The sequence below is a fragment of the Vidua chalybeata genome, chromosome 20, assembly GCF_026979565.1.
Source record: "Vidua chalybeata isolate OUT-0048 chromosome 20, bVidCha1 merged haplotype, whole genome shotgun sequence".
In the NCBI taxonomy this organism is placed as follows: Eukaryota; Metazoa; Chordata; class Aves; order Passeriformes; family Viduidae; genus Vidua; species Vidua chalybeata.
In genome coordinates, this window is record NC_071549.1 from 1,231,214 (window position 1) to 1,258,957 (window position 27,744).

A 27,744-nucleotide genomic window follows, 5' to 3' on the forward strand; every position below is an offset into this window, starting at 1 on the left:
AGAGTGATAAAGTTCTGGAATGGCTGCCCGGGGAGGTGGTGGAGTCACCATCCCTGGGTGTGTTTAACAAAGCCTGGATGTGGCACTGGGTGCCAGGGTTTAGCTGAGGTGTTGGGGCTGGGTTGGACTCTGTGATTTGAAGGTGTCTTCCAACCCAGTGATTCTGTGATCAAGTCCAGCTCCTGGTTCTGCACAGCAAACTCAGGAATCAGCTACAGCACAGGCTGGTGGGGCTTTGGGGAGCCAGACTGTGCAATGATAAACAAGGGGTTTGCTGGCTCTGAGCTCTCTCTGGGTTTGCTGGCTCTGAGTTGTGGCTCTCTCCGGGTTCAGGAGAGCTGCAGACAGAGCACCCATGGTCAGGCCTGGCTGCAGGGCAGGAACTGTCCCCCACTGATGGCTCCAGCTCTGGTGACATCTCTGCTGCTCCAGACATGTCGTGTGGCCCTGCTGAGGCTGTGCAGGTGTGTCTGTGCTGACCTCAGCCCTGGGACAGGGACACACCAGCTGCTCCTGGTGCCTCAAGCATCCTCAATGCTTTTTCTTGCTCCTTTCTAAAAGCAGCATTTCAATCACTCTTAGAAGAGAAACATATTTTCTGAGGTGGGACTCAAAGCTGCTTTTCTTGGCAGTATAAATGTGTCCTGCAGTCACTTTTTTTATCTGTGCTTTGCTGTTGCATCGATTCTGTTCTAACCTGCTGTTCATGTGAAAGAACAAATCCTGGCAATAACAGCAGTGCCAGAAAAGCATTTTATAGAATCACAGAGTACCCTGAGCTGGAAGAGCTCCACAAGGACCATCCAGTCTGACTGCTGGCCCTGCTCAGGACAGAGATCTGAGCTCTGCTCTGTCAGCTTCATCTCCCCAGCTCATCTAGCCAGAGAGCACACCCCTGCTGCCTCGGGGTCCCTGCAGCCTCCGTGCCTCAGCTGTGAGCCCAGCCCGGGCTGTTATGGCCCAGCTGAACCTCCCTGAAGTGACCCAGTGGAAGTGCTGAGCCTCAGCCTCGCTGCGGGGCCCTGGTGCCAAACACAGCGCCCGCGAAAGGAAGCAGATTCCATCTGCCAGCATCTCCCAGAGACAGTCACAAAGGAAGGGTCAGATGAGGAGCAACAGCAGGAAAAAAAATCAAGTAGAAAAATCTGTAGCATCTGTCAGTCCTGCCTTTTAACTGGCTCAGCTGGGCTGGCAGGAACTGCAGCGAGGAGAAGTCAGGCCCGCTAATCTGATTAATGGGTGATTAAAGGGCAGCAACTGTGAAAGGAAGGGGCTAAAGGGTTAACAAATACCACACTCCTCACTGGAGAAGAGAGAACACTGTCTGCCTTGATGATGAAATGAGTGCAGTTTTGACAGATCTGGGGCTGCTGTGCTTAACCTCTCCTGCAAGGAGATTTTGAGCTGATTTGCTCTGTCAGAAGAAATCCTTCCCACTGCCAAGCTCTTCCCTCCATCTGAGGATTTAGCTGGCGGCAGGGAACACAGACAACTTGGAAATCACTTGCTGTAAACTTGTATACATGTTCTTTGCTCTCTGGCCTTGCAGGAGCTGTCCTGTAACACACCAGAGCTGTGAAGTGAGGTCGCCCAGGCAGAGTGGAACAAGGTCTGAGATCCATCCCTCCATGCTGAGATCCATCTCTCCATGCTGAGATCCATCCTGAGATCCTGAGATCCATCCCTCCATGCTGAGATCCTGAGATCCATCCCTCCATGCTGAGATCCATCCTGAGATCCATCCCTCCATGCTGAGATCCATCCCTCCATGCTGAGATCCATGCTGAGATCCTGAGATCCATCCCTCCATGCTGAGATCCATCCTGAGATCCTGAGATCCATCTCTCCATGCTGAGATCCATCCTGAGATCCTGAGATCCATCTCTCCATGCTGAGATCCATCCCTCCATGCTGAGATCCATCTCTCCATGCTGAGATCCATCCTGAGATCCTGAGATCCATCCCTCCATGCTGAGATCCATCTCTCCATGCTGAGATCCATGCTGAGATCCTGAGATCCATCTCTCCATGCTGAGATCCATCTCTCCATGCTGAGATCCATGCTGAGATCCTGAGATCCATCTCTCCATGCTGAGATCCATCTCTCCATGCTGAGATCCATCCCTCCATGCTGAGATCCATCTCTCCATGCTGAGATCCATCCTGAGATCCTGAGATCCATCCCTCCATGCTGAGATCCATCCCTTCATCATGAGATCCATCTCTCCATCCTGAGATCCATCCCTCCATCATGAGATCCATCCCTCCATCCAGAGATCCATCTCTCCATCCTGAGATCCATCTCCATCCTGAGATCCATCCCTTCATCATGAGATCCATCCCTCCTCAGCCATCACCAGAGCTGCATCACCCCCAGGCCTTTATCCAAACTCTCAGAGCAGGACAGAGACATCAACAGGATGAACCACTCCGTGTCCAACTTTCTTCTCCTTATAAAGCACAGGAATTGTCCAGGATTTTCCATGAGATTTGGGGGAGAGCCTTCAATAAGAAGCCCAGAGCATGGCACGGCCATAGCCAGCACAACCAACACTGCTGTGTGCTCAGCAAAATGAGGGGAAACGAGGGCGGAAGAGACAGAGCAGAGGCAAAATCCAGGAGTTCTCTCTTTGCCTTCAGCCAGATCCAAGCCAAGGTTTCTGAGAGGAAAGTGGAGCTGGATGTAGCCAACAGCTGGTGCCTGGTGAAGAGGAGGAACATACAGTTCTGCCACTCCAGAGCTCACTCCAGCCTTGGGCAGAGATGGGGGTGACATTCAACCTTCTGTAAATCTGATAGCCTTCAGTGGGCTTTTCATCCTGTAATTAACCCAGAAACTTGCTGAACAAATGAACTTTTAGCAGCAGCCAAGTATCCACACACAGAGTAAAGCAGCATCTTTGGTGTTTCCAAAACCCTCTGTGCTTCCAGTGCAGGGCACAGGGAAAAGCCCCTGTCACTTCTGATTTAGAGCCTTCCCACATCCTGCTCTTCCCTCCAGACTCCAGACTCTCTGCTGAACACTCCCTCCTTGATGAAGGAGCCCTTTGGTGCCCTCCATCCCCTCCTCTGAACCATTTCCAACTGAGAATCATTTGTGAGCTGCAGTCTCGGAGCAGGCAGGGTGTGGGCAGCCAGAAAAATTTATTCTCAGCTCCCTCCCTGATAAATCCCCGTGGTTCTGCTGTCAGTGGCTCAGAGGTGCTGTTTGCAGGAGGACAGAGTTTCATAAGGCACAGGAGGGACATGGGCAGGGAAATCTGTGGGGTTGCAGGACCCAGCATCAAACGTGGCTCAGCCATCAGAAAACTTTCACCTCTGAGGGACCAACCACGTCTGGAGCAATCCTAACAGAGAAACTTGCTCAGCTCTGAGAGCCCTTCCAGGTGATTACCAGGAGCATTTGTGTAATGGCTGTTCCTGCCTTTCAGCTGCCAGGATTAGACACTCTTCAATCTGCTCTGTTTACATGTCTTGCAGGAGCTAACTGCTTTCCCTGACAACGCTCAGCTGCTTCTTTAGAGCACGGCTTTAACACAGCTTTCCTTTCTCCCTTCCTGTGATGCTTTCCAGTAATGAAAGCAGCCAGCCCCAACGGCCCGGGACTTGCTCTTAACTGGAATGGAAATATAGGAACCCAGGAAAAGAAATCTGATTTGCACTTCCTGAAGATGTGCTGAGAAAAGCTCAGCAGGAGCAACATCATCCCCTGAGATCTCCAGCCCTGGGTCACGTTTCCTTGTACCTATAAAGAATATTGCTCTTCTCCTTCCATAAACCCCTGGATTTACACCAGCAGGGTGGGAACTACCTGAGCATAACCTCCAGCAGATATAACTCCTCATTTATCTACAGCTCAGATAATGGACCTGGGGGCGTAGATCAGCTTGGGGAGCATGCACTGTGCACTGCCTTAAATGTTGCTATAAAATAAGGAGGTTTATGAATTACTGTTGTTTAGTTAATCATCGATTTATTTCAGAACCCTGCACACTGCAAGACAGCTCAACTTGAGGGGAAAAAGGAAAAGAGATACAATTTTATGGGAAGATAAAAAAGGGGTTTATTATATATAACCATTAGAGTTCCTCCTTCAGATGTTTCAATGTCTAATGAAATTTAAAGCTCTCTCTGTGTTTTCCTCCCTCCTCTACAGTGATGATTGCCTTTAGATATATACCCCAGTTACAGTAACATAACCAGAAATGATGGCATGCCATAGGTATTTTATTATGCATTCAGTTTTTTAGGGCTCAGATTCTATCTGCACCACAGAAACCTGGTCAGTAAAACTGCCAGAACTTCTTCAAAGACAGCAAAACTGACAATTCCCCATTTCATATCACATTTTCAAACATATCTCCCTCTTAAATGTTATAGGTCTTCTAAATTTGATGCCAATAAACACATTTTCTCCTTTAAATGTGTCCCAGAAAGCCAAGCAAATCCACTAAACGCAGTGAGTGCTACTCCTGGAGCAAATGCAACCAGGCAGCCCAGGCTCACACTCCCCTGGCTGCTCATTTTTGGGAAGATACTTCTCAATTTTATTGGACATAAAGGTGTGGGAACAGGGGAAGAGGATTCAATGTCTATGTGTCCCTCCCAAAAAATGAAAACACAGCTGCTGTAAATGTTTTCTAAATTTAAATGTAGCAGACATTTTAGAAGGAAAAGGCACTATGAGTCAGGACATAGGGCCAAGCTCCTTGGCCTGGGGTGCAAATTTCCACCAGAGGGTTTTGGAGGCAGGGATGACACAAATTCCATACCTCCTACCCCTTCTGTCAGAAGCTTTTCCCTCCCAAAGGAGTTGGCTGTTGCCCAGGTGCTTCCCAGCAGGATCCTCCCCTCCCCAGCTGGGACACAGCCCCTGGCACCAGCTCCTCAAGCCAAGCACCCAGCAGAGCAGCAGAACCTGCTCCAGACACTCCAAAATAACTGAATCCAAACCTGTCACAGCCCCTCACCTCACCTGGGGACACCAGACACCCCTCCATGGGTGTCCTTCCACTGGGCACCCATCCACCCTGGATCATCTGCTGCATCTGAGCTTGTACAGCAGGAAAAAATAATCTATTTGTTGGCTGTTCCACCTGAGGTAACCACCGTGCTCCTGCTCCTGAACGCTCTCCTCGGATCATCCCAGTGCTAATCCCTGAACAACTGTTTGCTCCTGTAATTTAATCTAAATAGACAACAGAACTCTTGTAAAAATGAGACAAAAGACACGGCAAGACACACTTCTGTGTGCCTGACAAAAGCAGCAAATGATGGAAGTGAACAATTCTGAAGGGCTTTTAAACTGGTTCACTTGGCTGATTTTGGGCTGTCAGCAAAAATTACCAGTGAGGTGCCCTGCTGGAAAGGGTCTGTGCTGCTCCTGCTGCTCCTGCCATGCACACACCCCGAGCCACAGGGACCTGGGTCTGCTTTCTGAACCTTTTGTTAGCTCAATTTGGAAGCTTCTGCCCCGTGGCCTCAGAAGCAGGTGGAGATGCAGCCCCAGGCAGCCCAGGACACAAACCCTTGTGCAGGAGGTGCAGCCAAGTGCAGCAGAGGGGGTCAGGGAGGAGCTGGGAGAGCCTTTGGCAAAGCCATGGAAAAGTGATCCCCTGCTCTGATGGATTTCGCTGTGGCTGAAGGAGCCAGGCTGGCACAGGGGCTTTGTCAGAGCAGCTCGAGGCAGGAGCTGCTGGGAACATCAGGGAACTGCATTTTTTTCCAGCTCTGCTTTTTTCAAGCATGGAATGAAGACATCTGTGCTGGCCATTAAAGCAGGAACATCTCCTGTGACTCCCCACCTCTGAGCACCCTCTGGAACAGGCACAGATAATGAGAAAACCATTCCTGCCAAAATCTGAGTTCACCAGGCTGGTGAGAGGTTCCAGGATCTGGAACTGGCTGAGCACAAACCAAAGCCACAGGAATACTGGGTTTCAATGTTCACAGCCAAAGGCCAGGTTCCTCATCCTGGAATAATCCAACAAGGAACATGAGCTTGTTGCAGACCCACGGAGCTTCAAATTGGCCAAAGCGCTAAATAGAAACCAGATGTAATTCTGTACATTTAGATGGATTTAAACATAAAATCCCAGGAAGGAGAGGAGGAGCATTGAACTTCCAGATGCAAACTTGGTGTTTGCAGCTCTACAGCTGCAGAGTTAATCAAATCCAACTTGATGGGGGGTGACAGCTGAGCCCCAGGTGTGGGTTTGGGTTCACTCTGCTGGAGCTCACACTGACTGGAGGGAACTGGAAAGAGGAAAATGTGTCCTGACAGCACAGATTTCACAGAGGGACGGTTCAGCCCCGGGATTTGCATCAATTCCCTCTGTCCAGAGCTCCAGGAACAAAATGGGCAGGCACAGGAGGGACCCAGAGCAGCCGGGGTTCACACTGGGAACCTTCCTGTGCCACCTGAAAGGTGAAAATCAACACTTGTCTCCCTTTGGTAGGGGATCAACATCTGAGGATAGAAAAGACCAGACAGCAAGAAGTTTCTTCATCATTCACAGTCTTTGCCAGCTTTTCTTAAACACTGAAAGCTCCAGCACCTTCCCCCAGTCCTGGCTCATCAGTTAATACCCAATATTTCCCTTGGGAAGGAAACAAGAAGCATCCTGCTAAGCAATTCTGCAGGCACTGCTCTGCCCTTAGCACAGTCAAGGCTTGAGCAATACCAAAGGTACAATCGGATAAAGGAGATGCTGGATGAGGTCAGCCCTGGGCTGCTCATTGCCAAAGCTCCTCGTGCAGACAGAAACCCCCTCCCTGGCCTGGGAGATGTGCAGGGCAAGGCTGTGCAAAGTGCTGGGCACAGACATGAGGAATTTCCAAGCTGAGGAATTGCCAGGAACACCCCCAGTGCCCCTGGCAGAGGCACCCAGGGGGCAGGGAAGGGACACTCCCCAAGGATCCCCTTCTGAGCACCTGTCCCACCTCCAGGGCAGATGCTGGGAGTCATCCTGTGCCTTGGAAAAGCAGAGCTGCAGACTCACAACTCCCATTTTCCATCTTAAATTCGATGCATTTAGTCCAAATGAGAATTTATGCCTAATTGTCTCTCTCAGTTTAACTCTGCTGCTTTGACAGAATGAAATACCTCCTAGAAAAATAAACTGGGGTTCTCTGTGCCTGAGGCAGATCCAGACAGTTCTGTCCTCCCTGGGATTACACAGGAATTCTTCATTATCAGCTGCATCATTTCCAGGGGGTTCTGCAGTGCTGGGAGATTCTGAGGCTCTTTGCAGGCTGAGCTTCAAGGCACAGATCTGATATTAAAGGAACTGCAGTCAGCACAAAACTGTATTTCTTAATAAAGGAAAAACTCAAAAAAAAAAAAAAAAAGTGATCCTTGCCTGATTGATGCCACTTCATTTGCATATGCCCACTAGCAGCACTTTGGTTAATTAACACATATTTTGTGTCTGCAGATGAATATGAAACAATGGGTTTGGTACTGAGGCTTTGGGTATAAATTCAGGCACTGAACAGGTTCACTTCCCTCCTTCTGTATTTTCTGTTTAAATAAGACATAATAACTCTTGAGATGGTGGTGACACATGACAAAAACCAAGAAGAATGTACTTGTATTTTAGAGCCAGATGAGTTAATTAGCTCATCAAATGGAAGCACTGTTTGGAGGGGCAGGGATGAGGAACAACACCTTCTTCCAGGGGAAAATTTAATTCTGGAAATATTAACCCTTATGGCTCAAGTTCAGCTCCAGAGGCCTCGATCCAGAACTGCACTTAAGCAGGTGGAACAGTACCACCAAAATGAAAAGGGCTGCCCAGGTGGCTGGAAATTAAGTGCTCTGCTGGATCCCAGCCTGGGCAGTCAGAGCTGGAATTTCATTTCATTTTCTGATCTGCTTCCTGCACCAGCAGCTTCCAACAGAGGCAGGAAATGCTGCTCCAATCCTTGAGCACAAAAACGCCCACAGATCTCTCAGTTCCACAGCATCCAGTGCCTCAGTGGCAGAGCTTTTAGCCAAAGCCGAGGAAGGCTGTGTCACCCTTTGGGAATCGGAGGCAGGACAGGGCTGCAGGTGAGCTCCAGCAGCAGGAGGCTGCTGAGGAGGTCAGCAGCAGCATCTTCCCTGCTGAGGGACTCCTGAGGAAACCCTGGCATCAGGAGAGGGATAAGAGAGGTTGAACACCTCTCAGGCCTTAGGCAGAGGTGCATCAGAGCCATCAGATCATCTCTGAGCCAAGAGCCTGGCTGTGAATAATAAATCACCTCAGAGAAGGCAGACAGTTCACTGCTGGGAGGGAATTCCCTCCCCAGGGGCTCCGACTGGGAATGCTGCTCAGAAGGAGCCCCACAGAGCTCCTGGGGATCACAAGGACACTCCAGACAGGGATAAATGCACAGGGCAATGGAAATCCTGTCCAGCTGCTCCCACTGTTATCTCAGGGATGCTCAGGGCAAGGCTCAGTGGTGTCACATCAAGGGACACACGTCCAGTGCCAGGCTCCTCCTGCTCCTGGAAGGAAAGGGGAGATTTTCCAGGATGGCTGGAGAAGAGAAATTAATTTGGCTGGGAATTTTCTCCTCCCTGTTGCACTGAAGCAGTCCCACAGGTCTGCCAGTACTGGGAAAGCCAGTGAAGGGAGCCAGTGACTCTGAGAGGAGCAAAGAGCTGCTGGGATCCTGGCAGAGCCCAAGGATGCCAACACCTTTCCTGCACCCGGGAGGGGCTGAAATTCCTACCCCAACAGACCTTCAGGCTCACCAAATCCACCTGAACAGGGCACAGCAAGCACAGCAAGTCCCAGGGTTTGTCTGGATCAGAGGGAGCCACGGGCTGGAGATGGCAGGAGCCCACAGGGATCTTCCAGAGCCCTTCCCAAAGCCCTGGGGCCAGGCAGGATCCTGCAGCCAGAGCTGACATCCCTGCCCTGCCCTGCACATGTGGGGCTGTGGGAGGGTGGGAAAAACAGGAACTGAAGGGTTTGATCTGCAGCCTTGGGAGAAGCTTGGATTGATGTAAAAAGACAATACATGGCCATTAAGCAGAAAAACTGTAAATTTATGTTTCTATAGCTGTAAATAAGAATATGCCAGTGATGCCTCAGGTTTTAGCTTTTATATTTTCACATTCTGTGCTGCTTTAGTGTGTGGGTCTGGGCTTCATATGAGGGGATGGTGAGCTCTCTGCACAGAGTAGGGAGACAAAACAATTCCTTCTCTAGCTGGGGACCAAGGACAAATGATCCAAATCTCAGGCCCAAGAGCACAAACAACGTGGGCTGGAGAGAGAAAAACAAGCAGGATGGGACTGCATGGGCTGGAGCTGTAATTGGACAATTAACTCCAATATGCAAATGGAGCAGAACTTATAAAAGTGAGAGCCCCCGTGACCGCTCATGCATTTTGTGACCATTTTGGTTCATCTTGGGTGCAGCCCTGGCTGGGCTCTTGTGGAGCCCAAGGTGGATCCATTGAGGCCTTTTAAAAAAACCCTACTTTATTCTTTAGCTCATCTAGTCTCTGTTCTAGGTCAGCCTTCACAAGGCATCACCTTAAGTAAGTGAGAAACTGCATTGATGAGAGGGTGAAGGGTTTCTAAGGGAAATAAATACATTATAATGTAGGGGTGTGGTTGTACAGAGTAGCTGAGAGTTCAGAGGTTATAAGAGAAGCAACTGTGTGCATGTCAGACAGAAACCCACTGGACAAAAGTACCCACAGTGCAGCAGAAGTGAGTAAAGGTGATAGGTCAGAAAAGCAAAATAAACCCTATTGGGTTAGAAAGTCCCATATTGCCTTGTAGCAAAGAACTTGTGACTCCTCTTGAGCCATGGCCAGCTGCTTGCTCCTCCAAAATCTCACAGCCTCTGAGACTGGTGTTTATCTGAGCAATAAATCATTCTTCGCCCCAAAACAGTCCCATCCCTTCATTACTAGCAGTGACAAGACAGGAGAGCACGCCCAGCCACACCACAGGGGCAGGAGCAGGGACTGCCACAAACCCTGGGATTTGGTGGGGCTGGGAATGGCACCACCCATCCAGCCTGGCCCTGACACCAAACACGGGGCTCTCCAGTGATCCCAAAAGCAAGGATTGGGGTAGCCAAGGGACTTGGGTGTCCAAGGGGCATCCGGGGGGGATGCTGGGTCCTGCAGCCATGTGGGATGGAGGAGGAGGCAGGAAGGTCTCCCTGGAGCTGGGGTGCAGCTGCCTCCTCCAGGGCTGGGACAAGGTTGGGTCACAAACTCTGTCATTGTCACTGTAGTTTCCTGCAGACTCTGCAGGGCTGGGATGGATGTGGGCAGGGAAATGCTGTCAGTCTGCTCCCTGCCATCCCATCAGGCTGTCAGCTGCCTCCAGCTGCATTCCCTGTCCAGGAGGAGTTCAGATGAGAAGGAAATGCAGCTCAACCAGCTCTAAGAGCCTCGAAACAGGGGGTTGTTTGTAAAAATGAACAGGTTTGACCTCAAAGTCCTTGAGAAAGGGTAACAGCAAAGCCTCACAGAGACCCCAAAGACACAAAAAGCTGCTTGGGAATTTTTAACTCTGAGATTTTGGGTTGAAAATCACAGAAGTGCAACAGCATTGATTGCATCTTGCCAGGAATAATCCTCGAGCTTAGGGGAAATCTGTAGTCAATGAAGGGAGAGTTTTATCCCTGGAAAAAGCCAACACTTGTGAGTTTGTGGGTTTGTTTCTACAAACACTCAGTGAGACAGGGCTGCTCCTGCCCTGCCTGAGTCACCAGACCCCAGAAGAGGGATAAAATCAGCTCTGTGGCTCTGGCTGAGGTGGGAAGGGACCTGTTTCCCACAGCCCCAGCAGGTGCATCAGAAGCGAGTCTGCTCCTAAGAAAGGACAGATAAAAAGAAAAAAAAAAAAAATCTCCTTGCTTTGCAGTCAGTACAGGCAGGGAACTTTCCAAAGGCTTTAGGAAAATAATGGGATGAAAAATCTCCTCATTCCTCACCTCAGTTCATGATGAGCCTCATTTCTTGGTGTCACATTTTCCTTGGCATTTCCCAAGAGCATTTTTTTGGCAGAAGACAAAGTTCAATTTTGCTGGGAGTTGGATTTTAGGGAGAGACAAGCCTGGTTTTTCTGGTTTATGGGTAATTTATATCCCAGACACTGCAGCACGCACAGAGCAAATGTGCTGATGCTCACCTTGCCCAGGGAAGAGGGAGGGCAGATTTCAGTGCTTGTTCCAGGCACCCAGGAGTACTTTGGAGGACAGTTATTCTCCAGGGAGAGCTGCTATAAAACAGCTTCCAGAGGGCTCAACTTTGCAGCAGCTCAGCAATTCCTGACCAAACTGCAGCCTCCAGGCACTGGGGGAGCCAGGGCTGCTCCAGCTCATGCCTCATCCCCACAGCAATGAGACCTCAGGGCTGGAAATGTGGCCATGGCCCAGGCCATGGGGACAGGAAGGGCTGGCCCAGGGGGCCAATAAAGAAGGGGAGCAGCGTGCCTTGCAGGATGCTGGCAAGATGGAATTCAAATGATTTCTTTCCCTGCTGGCACCCCCCATGGCAGCTCCTGCTGCAGGGAAGTCCCTGAATCCTCCCCACAGCAGCAAGGAGTGGCTGGGGACAAGTCCTGGATGGGGCAGCTCTGAGGGGTCCCTGGGGATGCAGTGAAGGGGTTCCTGAGCAGCCCAGAGAACAAGGGACACAGCCTCAAGCTGCACCAGCAAGAATTTCTCCCTGGAAAGGGCTGTCAGGCACTGGAACTGCCCAGGGGGGTTTGGAGTCCCCATCCCTGGGGATGTCCCAGAACATGTGGCACTCAGTGAAAGGGGGAAAATGCAGACTCAGGTGCCTCCTTTGCCACCTCTTTCCCCACAGGAGATGGAGAGCTGGAAGCCCAGGAGAAGTTCAAGTGATGGAATTCATGCCCAAGAAAAGCCGTGTGGGATGGAAAACCAAAAACCAGCTCTCCTGGGGACACTGGAGGTGCCTCTGGTGTCCCCAGCTGGGCTGGGAGCACCTGTCCAAGGAGTCCCTGGAGCAGCCTCAGTGCACCGAGTCAGTGAGAGCCAAATCCTACAGCAGGGGAAGTTCAAACCTTACCAAAACGCAGTGGAAAGAGCAGCATGGGTGTGTCCTGCTGAGGAGGAGGAGCAGAGTCAGAGCATCTGAGCTGAGCACGGCAGGAGCTCCTCAGGGTTTCTGAGACCCACTGGTGAAGGGCACAAAGAAAGCAAACTTTGCCAGATCCATGAACCTGCCCAGCCCCTTGTCCTGGCTCCAGAGCCCAACAGCCCCAGGGATGCTGTTCCTGCTCGCCACATCTGGATTTCACCATCCAGGCCCCTGGACAGGCTCTGATCCGGCCCAGTGTTAAACCAACCCCTGACAAATTCCAACCACTGCCTGCCAGAGGCACCAGTCCCATGACAGTCAGTAAAAAGCTGACACCTGCCAGAGTTTCAAGTGTCAACAAGGCATGGCTGAGTTCTGAAATGGATTTCTTCACCCACCAGTGACTCTCACATGGTTACTGCACAGGCAGAGCCATCACATTTCCCAGCAAAGATGATCAGAGTCTTCCCAGCATAAAAATCAACTTGTCAAGGACAACAGGAGAATCAGCTAGGGTGAAAATATCAGTCCTTTCTCCTTGCTCTAGCTGTCCCATCTGCCAGCAGATAACAAGGCTGACAAATCCTTGGCTCCCAGAGGGAAGCGAGCCGGAGCCTCCTGCCACCCCTTCCCCAGGAGGGACAGCCACAACCCCAGTACCTCCTGCTCAGAAGCAATCCAAACACGACTCCAGCTCCCTGCAGAAGGCTGGGATGGAAGGCATTTTACCAGTTTAGAACATGAGAGCAGAGCTTCAGCTAAAGCACCCTCGAGCACCCCCCGTAAATCCTGAGCTGACAGCTCAAATGCCAAAGCTCGGAGCTGAGCTCACACTTGTGCTGATTCCTGCTCTTCAAATAAATGCAGGCAGTGATTGGATATTGTTCAGGGGTGGAAATATTTCTTCCAACCACGCCACAATCACTCTGAAGAGCAAAATCTCCTCTAACAGGGGTGCAGGTACAAATAAACAGGTGGAGGTTGTGTATTCCTGGTGTATCAGTATTTTTAAGAGCTTTTCCAAGGTCAGTCCTACCCTAGTCGTATTTCCCTCCAAATTAACTTGATTTTTATTTGGAAACATCCTTAAGCCCCAATTCTAACTGGTTTTTGGTGTCTGACAGATCAAATACTTATAAAACACTCCAGGCTTTAGTGGTTTCCTTGTTGGTTTTTCCACATCTTGCTCTAACTCAAACATTTCTCTCCCTGGTAGGTGAACACAGAGTTTCATTCCCTGCTGGAGGGAGTGCAGCTCTGGGGTCCCAGCACAGGAAGGACATGGAGCAAGTCCTGAGGAAGCCACAGAGTTGCTCCAGGGCTGGAGCGCCTCTGGAGCCAGGCTGGCAGAGTTGGGGCTTCTCACCTGGAGAGGAGAAGGCTCCAGAGAGAGCTCAGAGCCCCTGCCAGAGCCTGAAGAGGCTCCAGGAGAGCTGGAGAGGGACTGGGGACAAGGGATGGAGGGACAGGACGCAGGAAATGGCTCCCACTGCCAGAGGGCAGGGATGGATGGGATATTGGGAATTAGGAATTGTTCCCTGGCAGGGTGGGCAGGCCCTGGCACAGGGTGCCCAGAGCAGCTGTGGCTGCCCCTGGATCCCTGGCAGTGCCCAAGGCCAGGCTGGACAGGGCTTGGAGCAGCCTGGGACAGTAGAAGGTGGCACCATGGCAGGGGTGGCATGGGATGATCCTTAAGGTCCCTTCCAATCCAAACCATTCCATGATCCTGTGATTCTCCCCTGCCAACAGCCCCACTTGAGCATCCCCTCCACTGGCTCTGCTTCATCTCCATCTGAGGGATTTTGGGAAGATCTCAGCTCCTCAGGGATGTCAAAGAGTGGTTGTTTAACAGTACCCAATCCCCAGAGAATGACATCCTTGGGAATTCTACCCCAAAGCCTTCAGCTCGCCCAGGGCACATTTCCTCCCTCCCTGCCGCCAGGTGTGCCCACACCTCCTGCAGCCAAGACAGACAGACCCTGGGAGGCAGCTGCAGCAAACCCTGCTGGTGCTCCCCCGAGGCCATTCCTCAGGCACTGGAGCTGATTTGTTCCCACACCTTCCAGAAAAGCCTCTCCCTGCAGCAGAGGCATTCCATGGCTCATTCAGCCTCCTCAAAGCAATGTGAGGACAAAGCCCACAAGGACCTGGATTCATCCCTGACTCCTGTGAATCCTGAAAGCCTAATACATTTATCAGGAGTAAATCACAAGCTTTTCAGCCTCCTGGTTTCCAAACAATGCATCATCCCTGACTCTTGGATCCCACACACTCCACATCCTGCACCCCTGGGCGTGCCAGGAGAGGTGGAGTCCCAGGAGTCCTGGGCTGTAAGATATGTGTGTGTTCTGTTGCCATCTGTCAGAGCTGGGGCAGTTCTTCGGGCATTTTTCTTTATCTCTCCCACAGCCAATCCTCCTTCCAGGAGATCTCTTCTGGTCATGGCCACTGAGTGTCCCTGCATGGCTGAGAAAATTCCAGCATCCCATGGGGAGAGGCTCCACCCAGGGGAGCAGCCAAGCATTCCTACCTGGATCCAATCTGCCCTTGGATCAGCACAGCAGCCTTTGCCCACTGCATTCCCAGAGGAGCAGCTTTCTTCCCCACTGCATTCCCAGAGGGAGCCCAGGCCCATCCACAGCAGCCCTGGAGCTTGAGAGGAAAACTCCAGCCTTGTCCAGGATCCTGCTCCAGCAGAAGCACAGCTGGCACTGCAGGAGGGCTGAGCCCCCATGGAATGGCACTGCTGCCACAGCCTGACCCACAGCCTGCCAGGGCCTGCTCTCACTCTGGCAGTGGTTTGGGGTTTTCTGTTTGCACAATTGCATTTGTATTTTTAGTTTTCCTAGTAAAGAACTGTTATTCCTATTCCCATATCTTTGCCTGAGAGCCCCTTAATTTCAAAATCATCATAATTCAGAGGGAGGGGGTTTACACTTTCCATTTCAGGGGAGGCTGCTGCCTTTCTTAGCACACACCTGTCTTTTCAAACCCAGACACCTGGGAATGCTGGGATTCACAGCAGGCACTGATGCACTGGGTGCTTAAGGAGGGATTTGGGGTGCAGGCTGCTGGCAGCTCCCTCTGCCTGCTCCCAGACTGTAATTCATTAATCAGGAGCACTGAGATGGAGACGGACACATTGGAGGATGATCAAAATTCCTGCAAACCTCATTTCCACGGACACATGGCAGAGGCAAAATGTCACATTATAAAAACAAATTCCACCCTAACCAGGGATGCTTTTTCCACTTTAATGACAAGCATTAATTGTTTTTCAGATGTACGTTCCACACAAGCACAAACCCAGCCAAACCTCCATCCAACAATGGAATCTGTGTGCCCCCAATTACACTCCCACTCACCACTCTCCCTGACAATTCCATGAAAGCCACATGGAGTCTGTTCCCAGTGAGACTGGCGAGGCCAGTCTGTGCATGCAGTGTATTTATTTTTATAAAACAAAAAAAAACCCAAAGCATCCTTCTCCCAGCTGGCAGCTCTGCCATCCCCCCTGTGCTCCCACCCACGTGGAGTCCTCTGCTCCTGTGGGATCCAGGATGCCCAGCCCTCACTTCAGGCCCCACAGATGCTGAAAGAGCTGCTTGCTTTCAACACCCTCACTGTTTGTTTCTTAACAGAAAGACACAACACACTTTCATGGGAAATGCAAGCAGGGAGAGAAGGATTTGATTTTCTGGATGTGGAGAGTCAGGCTCCTGTGTGGAATTTGAACACATCTTTTTGACAGGTTTCCTTTTATTCTTTGCCTGATCCTCTCAATGTATCAGCATGTAAATAATCACACTCACAGCAACAAAACAGGTTCCTTCGTGGCTGGAGATGTGTCCCAATGAAATGTCACTAAATCTCTTGGAGGGTTTTTGAAATAGAGGGGACACAGGCGGGGTACCCCTGGGAGGATCAATGTCCCTGCCAGGGCAGGGGGTCAATTTGTCCTGAACAGCCTCAGGAGGAGGCTCTGATTGCTAAAATCCCCTCTAACAACAACGTGGCCTTGTTGTATCCTTTTATTTTCAAAGCTCCACAGGGAGCACTCAGGAAAGGCTGGGAAAATTGGGATTGTTCAGCCTGGAGAAGAGAAGCTTCGGGGTGACCTCACTGTGGCTTTACAGAACCTAAAGGGGCTCCAGGAGAGCTGGAGAGGGACTGGGGACAAGGGATGGAGGGACAGGACACAGGGAATAGCTCCCACTACCAGAGGGCAGGGATGGATGGGAGATTGGGAAGGAATTGTTCCCTGGCAGGGTGGGCAGGCCCTGGCACAGGGTGCCCAGAGCAGCTGTGGCTGCCCCTGGATCCCTGGCAGTGCCCAAGGACAGGCTGGATGGGGCTGAGAGCAGCCTGGGACAGTGGGAGGTGTCCCTGCCATGGCAGGGGTGGGATCAGATGGTTTTTAACATCCCTCCCAGCCCAATCATTCCATGATTCCATGATTCCCATACCTTGGGAATGCCACCCCATATGCTCCGTGCACATAAATCCTCTGGCTTGGCAGCACCAGTGATCTGCTTTGTTGGATTTAGAGGACAAATCTGGGGGGAAAAAGTCTGGGATATGAAGAGGAAAGGCCATGCTTTTCTTCTGGAAATACTCTGAAGGCTCCAAGCTGACCCTCAGCCAATTTAACAACAGTAGTAAAAGCAGCTGAAGTCAGTGTTTAAACCTCAAAGGGATCCCTGAATTGTGCTTGACTTAATGAATCCAATAATCGATTCCTGCAGCACAAATAAGGTGTGGGACAGATCAGCTAATAAGCATTCTCAGTTAATTGCTTTCTTCAAGTGACAATTTGTACAAATGATACCATCAAAGTAGTAATAATATCCCTATTGATTAAATTAATCTCGAAAAGACAACTCAAATAACTTTAATTAGCAATGCATGACACAAGCACAAAATACTCTGAAAACAACCTTGCAACCCATCCCAGACTTTGAAAGTGTGGCAGCAGCCATGGCACGGACTTTGGCATCTTTATTCCAACAGATCCACACAATTTTATGGAGCATCTTCAGGGAATGTCTGTGACTAACCATGAAAAGCCATTAAGCCTCCCTGCAGAGCACAAGAGCACAGGCAGCCTCCCCACTTAGTCACACTCACTGAAACCCAGGGCCACAAACAGCTCCAGAAGAAATGAAAACTTTCCAGCAGGAGGAGCAGGGATGGGGATCGAAGTCTCTGTGCCAAAATTCCCACTTGGAGCTTCCAGCCAGCAGCAGCAGCAGCACTTTCAAACCATGAGAATTGGGCACCAGGGTGATGAAATCAGAGCAGAAACTCCTCCAGAACAGGAAAGGGTTAAAGAGTTGGCCCAAAGCTTGCTCAGAGAGACCAGGAGCTGAGCTGGGCCAGGAGAAGGGGACACAGCAGCCAGAGCTCCCTAGGATGAGGAACAGGAACTGTGGAATGCCAGAGTGACACGCAGGAGCCCAGGGCCACGCTGAGAATGGGACTAACAGAGCTGGGTTCAGGGTTTTTAGAGGGGTTTTAAGAGGCTCCTGCAGGACTTCTCTCATTTTGCTCTCTGAACTCAGCAGCTGAGAGAAACAGAACGTCCAGATATTTCCCCACAGCAGGCACAGTACAGCTTATTTTACAGCACTTACAGAACCATGAAATTCTTTAGGCTGGAAACTGAGATCTTTGAGTTCAACTGTGCCCCCAGATCTGCCAAGGCCACCAGTGCCACCAGCACCATGTCCCCAAGTGCCACATCCCCACTGTGAAACCCCTCAGGGATGGGACTCCCCCAGCCTGAAGCACATTAATAAAACAGAACTCTTGTGCATGGCTTTGGCCCTTCCAGGTTAGCCCAGCCCAACCTTCTCAGTTCTTTATTTCCTTTTGTTATTCAGATTCCTCAATTTAATTTTCCGTGACAGGTTAGCTTGTGCTTTTGCCTGAAACACTGCAAATTTTCCATGTCCTTCTTATAGCTTCAGTGGATTTATTTCTTCGATTTTGTTCTTTGGGCAGTTCTGGTTTTAGATTTTTCAGACATTTTGGTGCCAAAACTGCTGCCAGGATTTGAGGTGAGGCTGCACCAGTGCAGAGCAGAAAGGGACAATCACATTCATAAAACATTTAAAAGTGCCCCAGGATTCTCAGAACAATGATGGAACTTGCACCATCATCAAAAAGAAACACTTTCTGGATTTATTTTCATACAGGAATCACTGAAACAACCAAGGAAGCCCCAGGTTACATTTGGGACTCCAGATGGCCACTTATGAGGCGAAACAGCAAAACACCCACAAACCGATTTTTGGAGCTCAAGAATCTTTAGAATTCTACTTTCTGTGCAGCCTTACAAGGCAGATTTCTAAGTATTTTGCTCAAAACCACCGGTAATTGAAAAACCTTGACCAGAACACACAGCATGAGTGTGAAAATGTATGGCTTGGAAACCCAAGCTTGGGAAAGTCACTTGGGGAAGAGAAGGGTGTTTTTGTTTTTGTTTTTCCTACAATGATATTTATTGGCCTTTCTAAAAAAATTCAGCACATGAACAAGAAGAGGACAAATGCTCACCACTTTCTCTGAGACATCCATCTGATTTTTCCAGTTAAGAAGCCAATCTTCAATGAAATCCCCCCAAACCAGGCAAATTAGCTGAAATTATTGCGATAAGAGCAGCTCCACAATGAGACCAAAAATCCCAAATCCAAACAAACCAGGAGAGACACGAGAGAAGCTGGCTTTGGAGAGGGATCTCTCCAGCCCCACTGCAGGATGAGCAGTAATTACTTCGCAAGGAGAGGAGCTCTGTAGCACATTGAAAGCCTTTAATTTCCCCTCCCTTGTTTAAGTGAGATTATTGCTCCCCATAGACAACAACAACAGATTTCCTAAGTTTCTTGTGTCTTGCCAGCAAAGCAAATATCCTCTGGTAAATCTCTGAGCTGAACAATGATTTTTCATTTTTACAACAGCACAATCAATGCAATTTTCCAGTTAGAAGTCTCCAGCCTCCCCCTATCAGCTTATTAATGCACAAGTGTACTCCAAACCATGCCTGGAAGAATCTCCACAGACTCTGCCATCCCAGGTTACTCTGAAAATGGAATTCATCACTTATGAATCACTTCAGTGTGTGTGTAAACACTTGAATCACTAAGCCAGATCTAATATTGTACACAGTAATCAAGGGATGTTGTCAGGGGGAGGCACTGAGGCAGCTCTGAAATCCTGCCTTGTAGAGTTTTACTGTTCAAAGCAGGCTTTGTGCTTGTGAACAGGATTTATTTGCAGATGCTAAATGCCTGGAAAATATTTGCAGGCTTTGTGTCTTCGTGAGACACTCACAGGAGCCCCAGCACCCCCAAACACTGTTCACCCAACTGTGTTTTTCCTGCTGTTAAAGATCCCTGTAACTTCCAGCAACACTGTGACCACACAGCCAAGTTCAAGCTGGAAATGCCATTTCATTCCAGCAGCTTTTTGCATCAGGTCACACAGATTGGAATCCAAGGAAAAAAATTAAACTCATCCCCAGAACCAAGTCATTTTTCTTCCGTAAAGTGAAATTAAAATGCTGTGAATGCCAGCACCCCCAGCTCCCCTGAAGGATCCCAGTAACTGTTCAACTCAGTGACAGCTCTGGGCTCCTGAGAACACCGTGAGGTGACATTTTGCTGCCCAGTGGCACCAACCTTGATGCCCAGCTCGATGTTCTCCCCTCCGTACACGTCCATGCCGGGGTCCAGCAGCCCGATCTCCCCGAAGAACTTCCTGTTGACCACGAAGGAGCAGCCGATCATGGCCGGGGTCCTGCATGGGAGAGAAGCACAGGGATGACATTTAGGGACACTTCCCCATCCCTGCTGGCCCACGGGCTCATTGCTGCTCAGCTGCTGGGCTCAGCTGCCTCCCACCACCGCTCAACCCAATGCTTTCACAGCAATGTGCCTTGGAAGACATTGTTTTACCACTGCAATAAATGGTCCAAAATGCAAGATCATTTCAGGCTGTACAGCCTGGAGAAAGGTTTTCCTGGAGTTAAATTGTAGAGGAGCTCTCAGGCTGTGCTTTACCGGAAATACCTCAGGGTGTCTGTGGGCAAGGGCACAACTCTGCCATAAATGAAGGAAATACAAGAATGGCCTTTCCCTTTGTCTTAGGTTAGAAATGGGGATGTGCATTCTATTGCCATCTGTCAGAGCTGGGGCAGTTCTCTGCTGTTCTTTGGGCACTTTTCTTTATCTCTCCCACAGCCAATCCTCCCTCCAGGAGATCTCTTCTGTTCATGGCCACTGAGTGTCCCTGCACGGCTGAGAAAATTCCAGCATCCCATGGGGAGAGGCTCTGCCCAGGGGAGCAGCCAAGCATTCCTACCTGGATCCAATCTGACCTTGGAACAGCACAGCAGCCTTTGCCCACTGCATTCCCAGAGGAGCAGCTTTCTTCCCCACTGCATTCCCAGAGGGAGCCCAGGCCCATCCACAGCAGCCCTGGAGCTTCAGAGGAAAACTCCAGCCTTGTCCAGGATCCTGCTCCAGCAGAAGCACAGCTGGCACTGCAGGAGGGCTGAGCCCCCATGGAATGGCACTGCTGCCACCACCCTGACCCACAGCCTGCCAGGGCCTGCTCTCACTCTGGCAGTGGTTTGGTTTTTGTTGGCACTATTGCATTTATATTTTAATTTTCCTAGTAAAGAACTGCTATTCCTACTCTTATATCTTTGCCTGAGAGCGCCTTAATGTCAAAATTGTAACAATTCAGAGGGAGGAGGTTTACATTTTCCATTTCAGGGGAGGCTCCTGCCTTCCTTAAGCAGACACCTGTCTTTTCAAACCAAGACAGTTCTGAAGGAGCTCTCAGGCTGTGCTTTATTATTATTATTTGTGCTTTATTATTATTATTTGGAAATACCTCGGGGTGTCTGTGGGCAAGGGCACAACTCTGCCATAAATGAAAGAAATACAATAATGGAAATACAAGAATGGCCTTTCTCTTACTTCCAGCATGTCTGGAATGGAGCAGACTGTAGGATGGGTGCTTTTAGGGTGTTCCAGGGAAGAGTGTTTCCAGTTGGAATCACAAAGGAGCCATGGCCACCAGCAACAAGCTCACTGCAAATCTGTAGAAGCAAATCTTTTTTAAACAGTTTGGGGAAGCATCTGTGGGGTTATTTCCCAGTTCCCCCAGTATCAGCAGGGCTCTGGGTTAGGGATCAAGTTGTCACATCCATCCTGCACCTCGTGCCCTCCAGCTCAGACCTCTCAGCTCACACTGCAGGAGCAGCCAGGGGCAGGGGCTGGCCAGGGAAACAACCCAGAAAACTGGGAGCATCAATGGAATAGCACAAGGAGGGAGGAAAAACACAGTGCCAGGAGTTAATTTGTCATAACTGTGCAATTTTAAGGGCATTATAGATTGGTTGTGTTTACTAATGATCCTCATTACTCACAAACCCCTGGACCAGCTCTCCAGCTGTTCCAGCTGCCCTGAGATGAGGATGCAGCTCTGATTCACACGCTCTGAGATCACATTTCAGGGGATTTTTTGAGTGCTTAGCCCTTCTGACCCTCTCCATAAAACTGCACTTTGCCCAGAGCCCAGCACTGCACAATCCCACACGGTTCTGCTCGTGCTGCTCGGGGACTCTCTCAGCTGCTGCTGCCATGGTGTGTGCACAGTGTGCCCCTGGGATATTCCCTGGGCTGGAACAGAAATAGAAAAAGCATTCTCCCATTTGACTGCTGCTCTTTGAATCCGTGCTGTAAAGAAAAAACCCAGGGGCCCACTCAGTCCAGCAGGGAGGTGCCAGTGAATTTTACAGCAAGGTCCTGCCAGAGTCTGATTTTTTGGGAGCTCCAGGTGATGCCTTGTGAAGGCTGACCTAGAACAGAGACTAGACTGAGCTAAAGAAGAAAGTAGGGATTAATTAAAAGACTTCAATGGATCCACCTTGGGCAGCACAACCCAAAATGGTCACAAAATGCACGACTGCTCATGGGGTCTCTCACTTTGATCAGTTCTGCTCCATTTGCATATTGGAGTTAATTGTCCAATTCCAGCTCCAGCCCATGCAGTCCCATCCTTGTTTTTCTCTCTTCATTCCATGGTTATGCTCTTGGGCCTGAGATTTGGATCATTTGTCCTTGGTCCCCAGCTAGAGAAGGAATTGTTTTGTCTCCTTGCTCTGTGCAGAGAGCTCACCATCCCCTAATATGAAGCCCAGACCCAGCAGCACAGAATGTGAAAAATATAAAAGCTAAAACCTGAGGCACCTGCCCACCCTGAGCTCCGAGCTCTGAACAGGAGGATGGGATGCCCATCATCACCTCTATGAGCCCAAGGAAATCCCACAGCCCCAGGAATGCCTGTTCTCCAGAGGGAAGCTGCTCTCGAGGCAGGAATGGGGTGACAGGATCCTGTGTGGTAACAGCAGCCCCCAAATCCCGGCTCAAAGCCCATTCCAGCCCTGTCCATGCCATGGAGCACGTCCAAGGCTGGACTGAGCAGGTTTGGCCTGCAGAGGTGGAGAACAGCCCTGAATTCCCCCAGACCTGGCTCACAGACAGCAGGGCCCAGGCCCCAGCTCTCCATCCACACCTCACACAGTGCCCAAATCTGCCAGAGGAGCTCCTGGGGTCCCCAGGGCAGCTCAGGAATGTCAAGGATTTCACAGCTCAGCTCCACCAACAGCCACCAAACTCATCCTGATAAAAACCATGAGTTCCTTGGATGAAAGCTTCTGCCCATTTTAATATTATGATTTATAGACATTTTAATATTTCTAATAGAAAGTAGAAGAGCTGGATGCTGCTGCCACGTTAAATTAGTTCCAATTGGAATCCATCAGACAGTTTTTCCAATAGATTTCTTCCCTGACAGCTGGCTCAGCCTTCCTTCCACGGAGCAGGATAATGTTTCATGGTTTGCTGCTACTCTGGTACTTAAGATTTCAATTCTCTTGCTTTATTTGTAGCAAGTTAACTGCCATTAACAGAAACAATTCCTTCTGAAATGATAACCACCTTACAGATGCCAAATCTAATAGTTCCATTATCTTAGATTACCTCCTGGAATTTAAGAGAAGGGAAAATTGCTCTGGTTTTATCCTGAGTATGAACGACCCAGTTCATCTCCTGCACTGGGAATAGGTGTGGAAACCTCTGACTTCTCCTGTCAAAAACTGTTAGAGGCACTCAGAGGAGAGGTAAAAGCCAGAAAAAGAATCCAGGAAAAAGCTTCAGACAAAGGAAACTGCATTTTGGACCCAATAATGTGGATCAGTGGGAACTCTCAATCAGGTAAATGAGGTTTTCTGGGCTGGAAACAGCTCAGGAACAGGAGCTGTACCCTGAGAGCTTCTTTCATTGTTATTTATAAATCATGGAATGGGTTGGGTTGGAAGGACCTTAAATACCATCCAGTGCCACCCCTGCAATGGCCACCCCTCACTGTCCCAGGCTGCTCCAAGCCCTGTCCAGCCTGGCCTTGGGTACTGCCAGGGATCCAGGGGCAGCCACAGCTGCTCTGGGCACCCTGTGCCAGGGCCTGCCCACCCTCCGAGGAAGGAATTTTTCCCTGAGACTTCACAACATGACTTCACTTTATAAATAAATCACAGAACCATCAATCCTTCCCAAAATTCTCTTGGAAACAGCTTAACTGGGATTTAGCAACTTCACCTTGAAGTTTTCCTCTTCCCCACTTTGCTGCACGTCCCGTTCCAGCCCAGGACCCCGGGCAGCTCCCGAGGCACCAGTCCTGCTCCCTCCAGCAATCCAAATTAAGTGCTCCATTCTCCTCTGTAACAATGCCTCCACATTTAATAAATGAGGAATCAAGCAGCACTCAACAATTTAAATAAAAACACCATTTGATTTGGGAGTAAATCCCTCAAAAAGGTGGCCGCTGACAATAATGGATTGCTCATCCCCAACGAAATAATGGCCTTGCAGACAAAGAGCTGATAAAGCCTCTTGTTCCTCTGCCCCTTAATTAAAAGCATTTACACAGCTTGTTTTTAAAAATCACCCAGCTCAGCCAAATGCATTTTTATTTGTCCGATAGCTATTCTCCCTTTAATGAGAAAGGAAAAGCAGAATTTGGCAGGAGGGAAGAGCAGAGATGCTGAGCAGAATTATTGGGTTTGTATCCAGAACTCCGCAGTGTTACTTCCTTGCCATTCTCTTGGTTGGTTCTTCTATAGAACAAGTGAAGAAAGGTCAAGAAGAGCAGCTTTTATGAAATATCCTCCTCATGGATCTCTAAATAAAGATTAAGGAGATACAGGGAAAAACATTTATCCTACTCTATTAAGTTACATTAATGGTCTGCCTTTCTTTAGCTCACAGTTATCATCTAATGATTAAAAAGTCTCAAGGAGATTGCCCCTTCAATTCAAGGAAATTAATTTTCCCCCACAATTGGATTTGGCTTCCAATTTTACACTAAAGAGCGGGTTATAAAATATGTAGAAAAAAGATATTAAAAAAATAATTAGTGCGTTTACCATCGACTGCAAGAGGCTGAGAACAGACTGGAAGCACTTCCAGGGTATCCAATTCCTGCTAAGATGCTGCTGGTTCTAATAAACTTGGATCATGGGGTTGCTCACCTTCCACACCACAAGGCACTGCCCCACACTTGGAGCATTTGGGCCAGTCCTGTACCTGCCCAGAAGGAATTTCTTTGTCCCTCTCCCAACCTTGCCATTCCTATTTCAACACACCAAATCCACACATCTTACAGTCATGGATGGAATCATGGAATGGGTTAAAAACTGGGTCATCCAGTTCCACCCAGCAGGGACACCTTCCACCATCCCAGGTTGCTTCAGCCCTGTCCAGCCTGGTCTTGGGCACTGCCAGGGATGGGGAATCCATGGAATAACCTGTGCCAGGGCCTCCCCACCCTCACAGGGAAGGATTCCTTCCCAGTATCCCATCTGCTCTGGCAGTTTGACCCCATTCCCCTTGTCCTGTCCCTCCAGTTCCTGGTGCAGGGTCCCTCTCTGCCTTCCCTGTGTCCCCTCCAGACCTTGGGAAGTGCTGGGAGGTCTCCAACAACCTCCTGTTCCCCAGGCTGAACAATCCCGAATTTCCCAGCCCGTCTCCACAGGGGAGGAGCTCCAATGCCTTTATCAATGTCATGGCCTCCTTTGGCCTCGCCCCACAGCTCCACGTCCTCCCCATGCTGGGCACACCACAGCTGTGCAGGGCTCCAGCTGGTGGCTATGGGAACAATCCCATTTTCCACTCTGGGATTTCCCACCCCTGCTGCCTCTCTGTGCCTCCACCACCCAGCTGGGGCTCACTGGTGGGATCCAGCATCTCAGCAGGAAACTCTGGGAGCCTCTGAGCTCCAGGGCCGAAATTCAACCAATTCCCAGTACGCTGAAATTGTCAGATAAATTATCAAATGAAGGCCTGTGGCTTTAATTAGCGGCCTGTCAATGATTTCCCTGATGACAGCAGGGAAGGGAAGAACACCACCTTTATTTTCATGTGACACTCTGTGATAAAACACTGGATTTTCTCTTGGCCAGAGGCAAGATTAAGGACCTGTCTGCAAAATAACCAACTCAGTGCTGTCCCTTCTGTGCTCAGAAAAGAAATAAAAGAATAGTCAAGTCTGGCATGAGTAACACAGGTTTAGACAAGGGAATGTTTGTGTGGAAATTTAATACAAGGACTGACCCCTCTGATCATCCAACAGGGACAGCCAGAGGCTGCCCCAGGGCAGACCCCTGTGGACAGAACCCATCCAAGCCCTCTGCTCCGCTGTGGCCTGGCAATCAGGGATGCCAGGACAGAGCCTCCAGCTCTGACTCTCGCTGACCAGTCCAGCCCAGTGCAGCACTACCCTGGGCCAGTCTGAGCTCACAGGATGGCTCTAGGGTGGCTGAGGGGCAGCATCCCTGCTGAGCGTCCCCAGGCCACCCTGGAGCTGCCACCACCCCCAGGTGACATCCTGTTCTCCTGCTGCCACCCCTCCACAAAGCCACGGAGGAAACCTCTGCACCCTCGCAGAGATGGAGGAGGGGAACTGGAGGAATGAAAAAGCACTGGAAAGCAGCAGGTCTGGTTCCAGAGGCATTTGGCTTCTGGAGCACCCAGTCCCTTGGGAAGGGCCCTGTGGAGGCTGGCCTGTGCCCTGGGGTCCCTGGAGGGGCAGGCAGAGCCTGGAGCCCGTTCCCTGAAAGGGGATTGCAGGGGACAAGAGGAATCTCTGCACAGGGAAATGGGGTCAGGCAGAGCAAAGCAGAGACCCAGACAGAGCTGGCCCTGCCCCAGCTGCCACTGTGTCCCTCAGCTCCATTCCAGTCCCTGTCCTCAGCCAGGGCCGGGCCACACCCGGGGGCGCAGTGAGCATGAGGCAGAGCTCCTGCCTGGCCCGGGCCCTCTCAGCCTTCTCCCCACGGGCTCCTCAGTGTTACAGGTGGGCAATGACATGGCTGGCTCCCACGATGAAGGGGTGAACAATGTATTTATATTAAGAGAAGTTTTGTAGATGTTTGGTTGTGTTGCTGCAATGTGCCCTCCCCCTTGCATTGTTATCATGGGATGGCCTTGGTACTCGGGGTATTTGGGAGGGGTTGGCTCAACTATGGCAACACCTGACCCCAAATCAAGGTGTGAGAAAGTGATCTGCACCCCTGGGCAGCAAGGAAGGAGCCACTGACAGGACTTTAGGAGGGGCTAGAGGTATAAAAGGTGGAGCATCCATTTTGTGGATGAGCCCATGGCTGGTAGTCACAGAGACTCCCAGTGCTGTAATTGTTCCTTATTCAATCCTTTTGCTGTATTTTTTGTTAAGCTTTAATAAACCTCTAAAATTTTAAAAGTGAGCAGTCGTTTCTCACGTCAGCCACAACCCCAAGCACATGGTGCCTCCATCTCACCCTTCCTTACCCCATCCCAGCTCCTCCCCACCCCAAGCACGTGGTGTTCCCATCTCAGCCCCATCCCAGCTCCTCCCCACCCCAAACACCCAGGCAGGATGCAGCTGCATTCCGTGGAGCGGGTTTGCTTTGTTAGTGACCTCAGCCCTGGATTTCTGCAGGGTGCCTGAGGCCAGGGCAGCTGAGGGAGGCACTGCCTAGGCAGGAGCCTGATGGCAAAAGCCCAAAATCTGGTGTCACACACAAAGGGGAATCCCACATTCCTGTGGAACACCTCGGTGCAGAGCAGGAGCTGGAAGAGCCACGCTCCCAGCTCCCCTTCACTGCCCGGGGGGTGGAGAAAGCTGGATGTCTTTCCCAGGGATGTAACCAAATGTCCATGAAGGAATGGCATTTCAGTCCCCAGCAGCATCCCTTCCTTAATCTCATCCCCAGGGCAGCATCTCCAAGAGCTGTTCCTTGAACAATTCCAGTTTCTCTGCCCCAGTGCCCTTGGTTAATTGTCTGTTTCCAATGGGTTTATTTCCCTGCTGTTGCTAAGTACCACAGAACCTGTGAAACAAATTAAAAATAAGACATACCACATAAAAGAGATGCTGGATTGAATGGATTTGCTGAATTTACTGGATATTAATACCACTTAAACTTTAATAGCAAGGAGGCTGTGAAAACTGGATTTTTAAAAATACCTCTTACACAGGCATCTACCCATGCCTGTGCCCTTGCTGAACACACATTTGACTTTGTCACTGTTCTGTGCCTGCTCTGGAACTTCAGGCAAAGCATTTAACTCCTTT

At 50.1% G+C, this 27,744-nt stretch overlaps 1 protein-coding gene across 3 annotated transcripts in view; it reads right to left on the reverse strand.

Moving 5' to 3' along the window:
• Positions 1-27,744, reverse strand: part of GALNT17 (polypeptide N-acetylgalactosaminyltransferase 17) — a 211,827-nt gene that overhangs the window by 52,520 nt on the left and 131,563 nt on the right. For all 3 annotated transcript variants that reach the window (XM_053961173.1, XM_053961175.1, XM_053961174.1), the window contains one exon: positions 19,743-19,860. In XM_053961173.1, the coding sequence (XP_053817148.1) occupies positions 19,743-19,860 (118 nt within the window). The remainder of the gene's footprint in view (positions 1-19,742; positions 19,861-27,744) is intronic.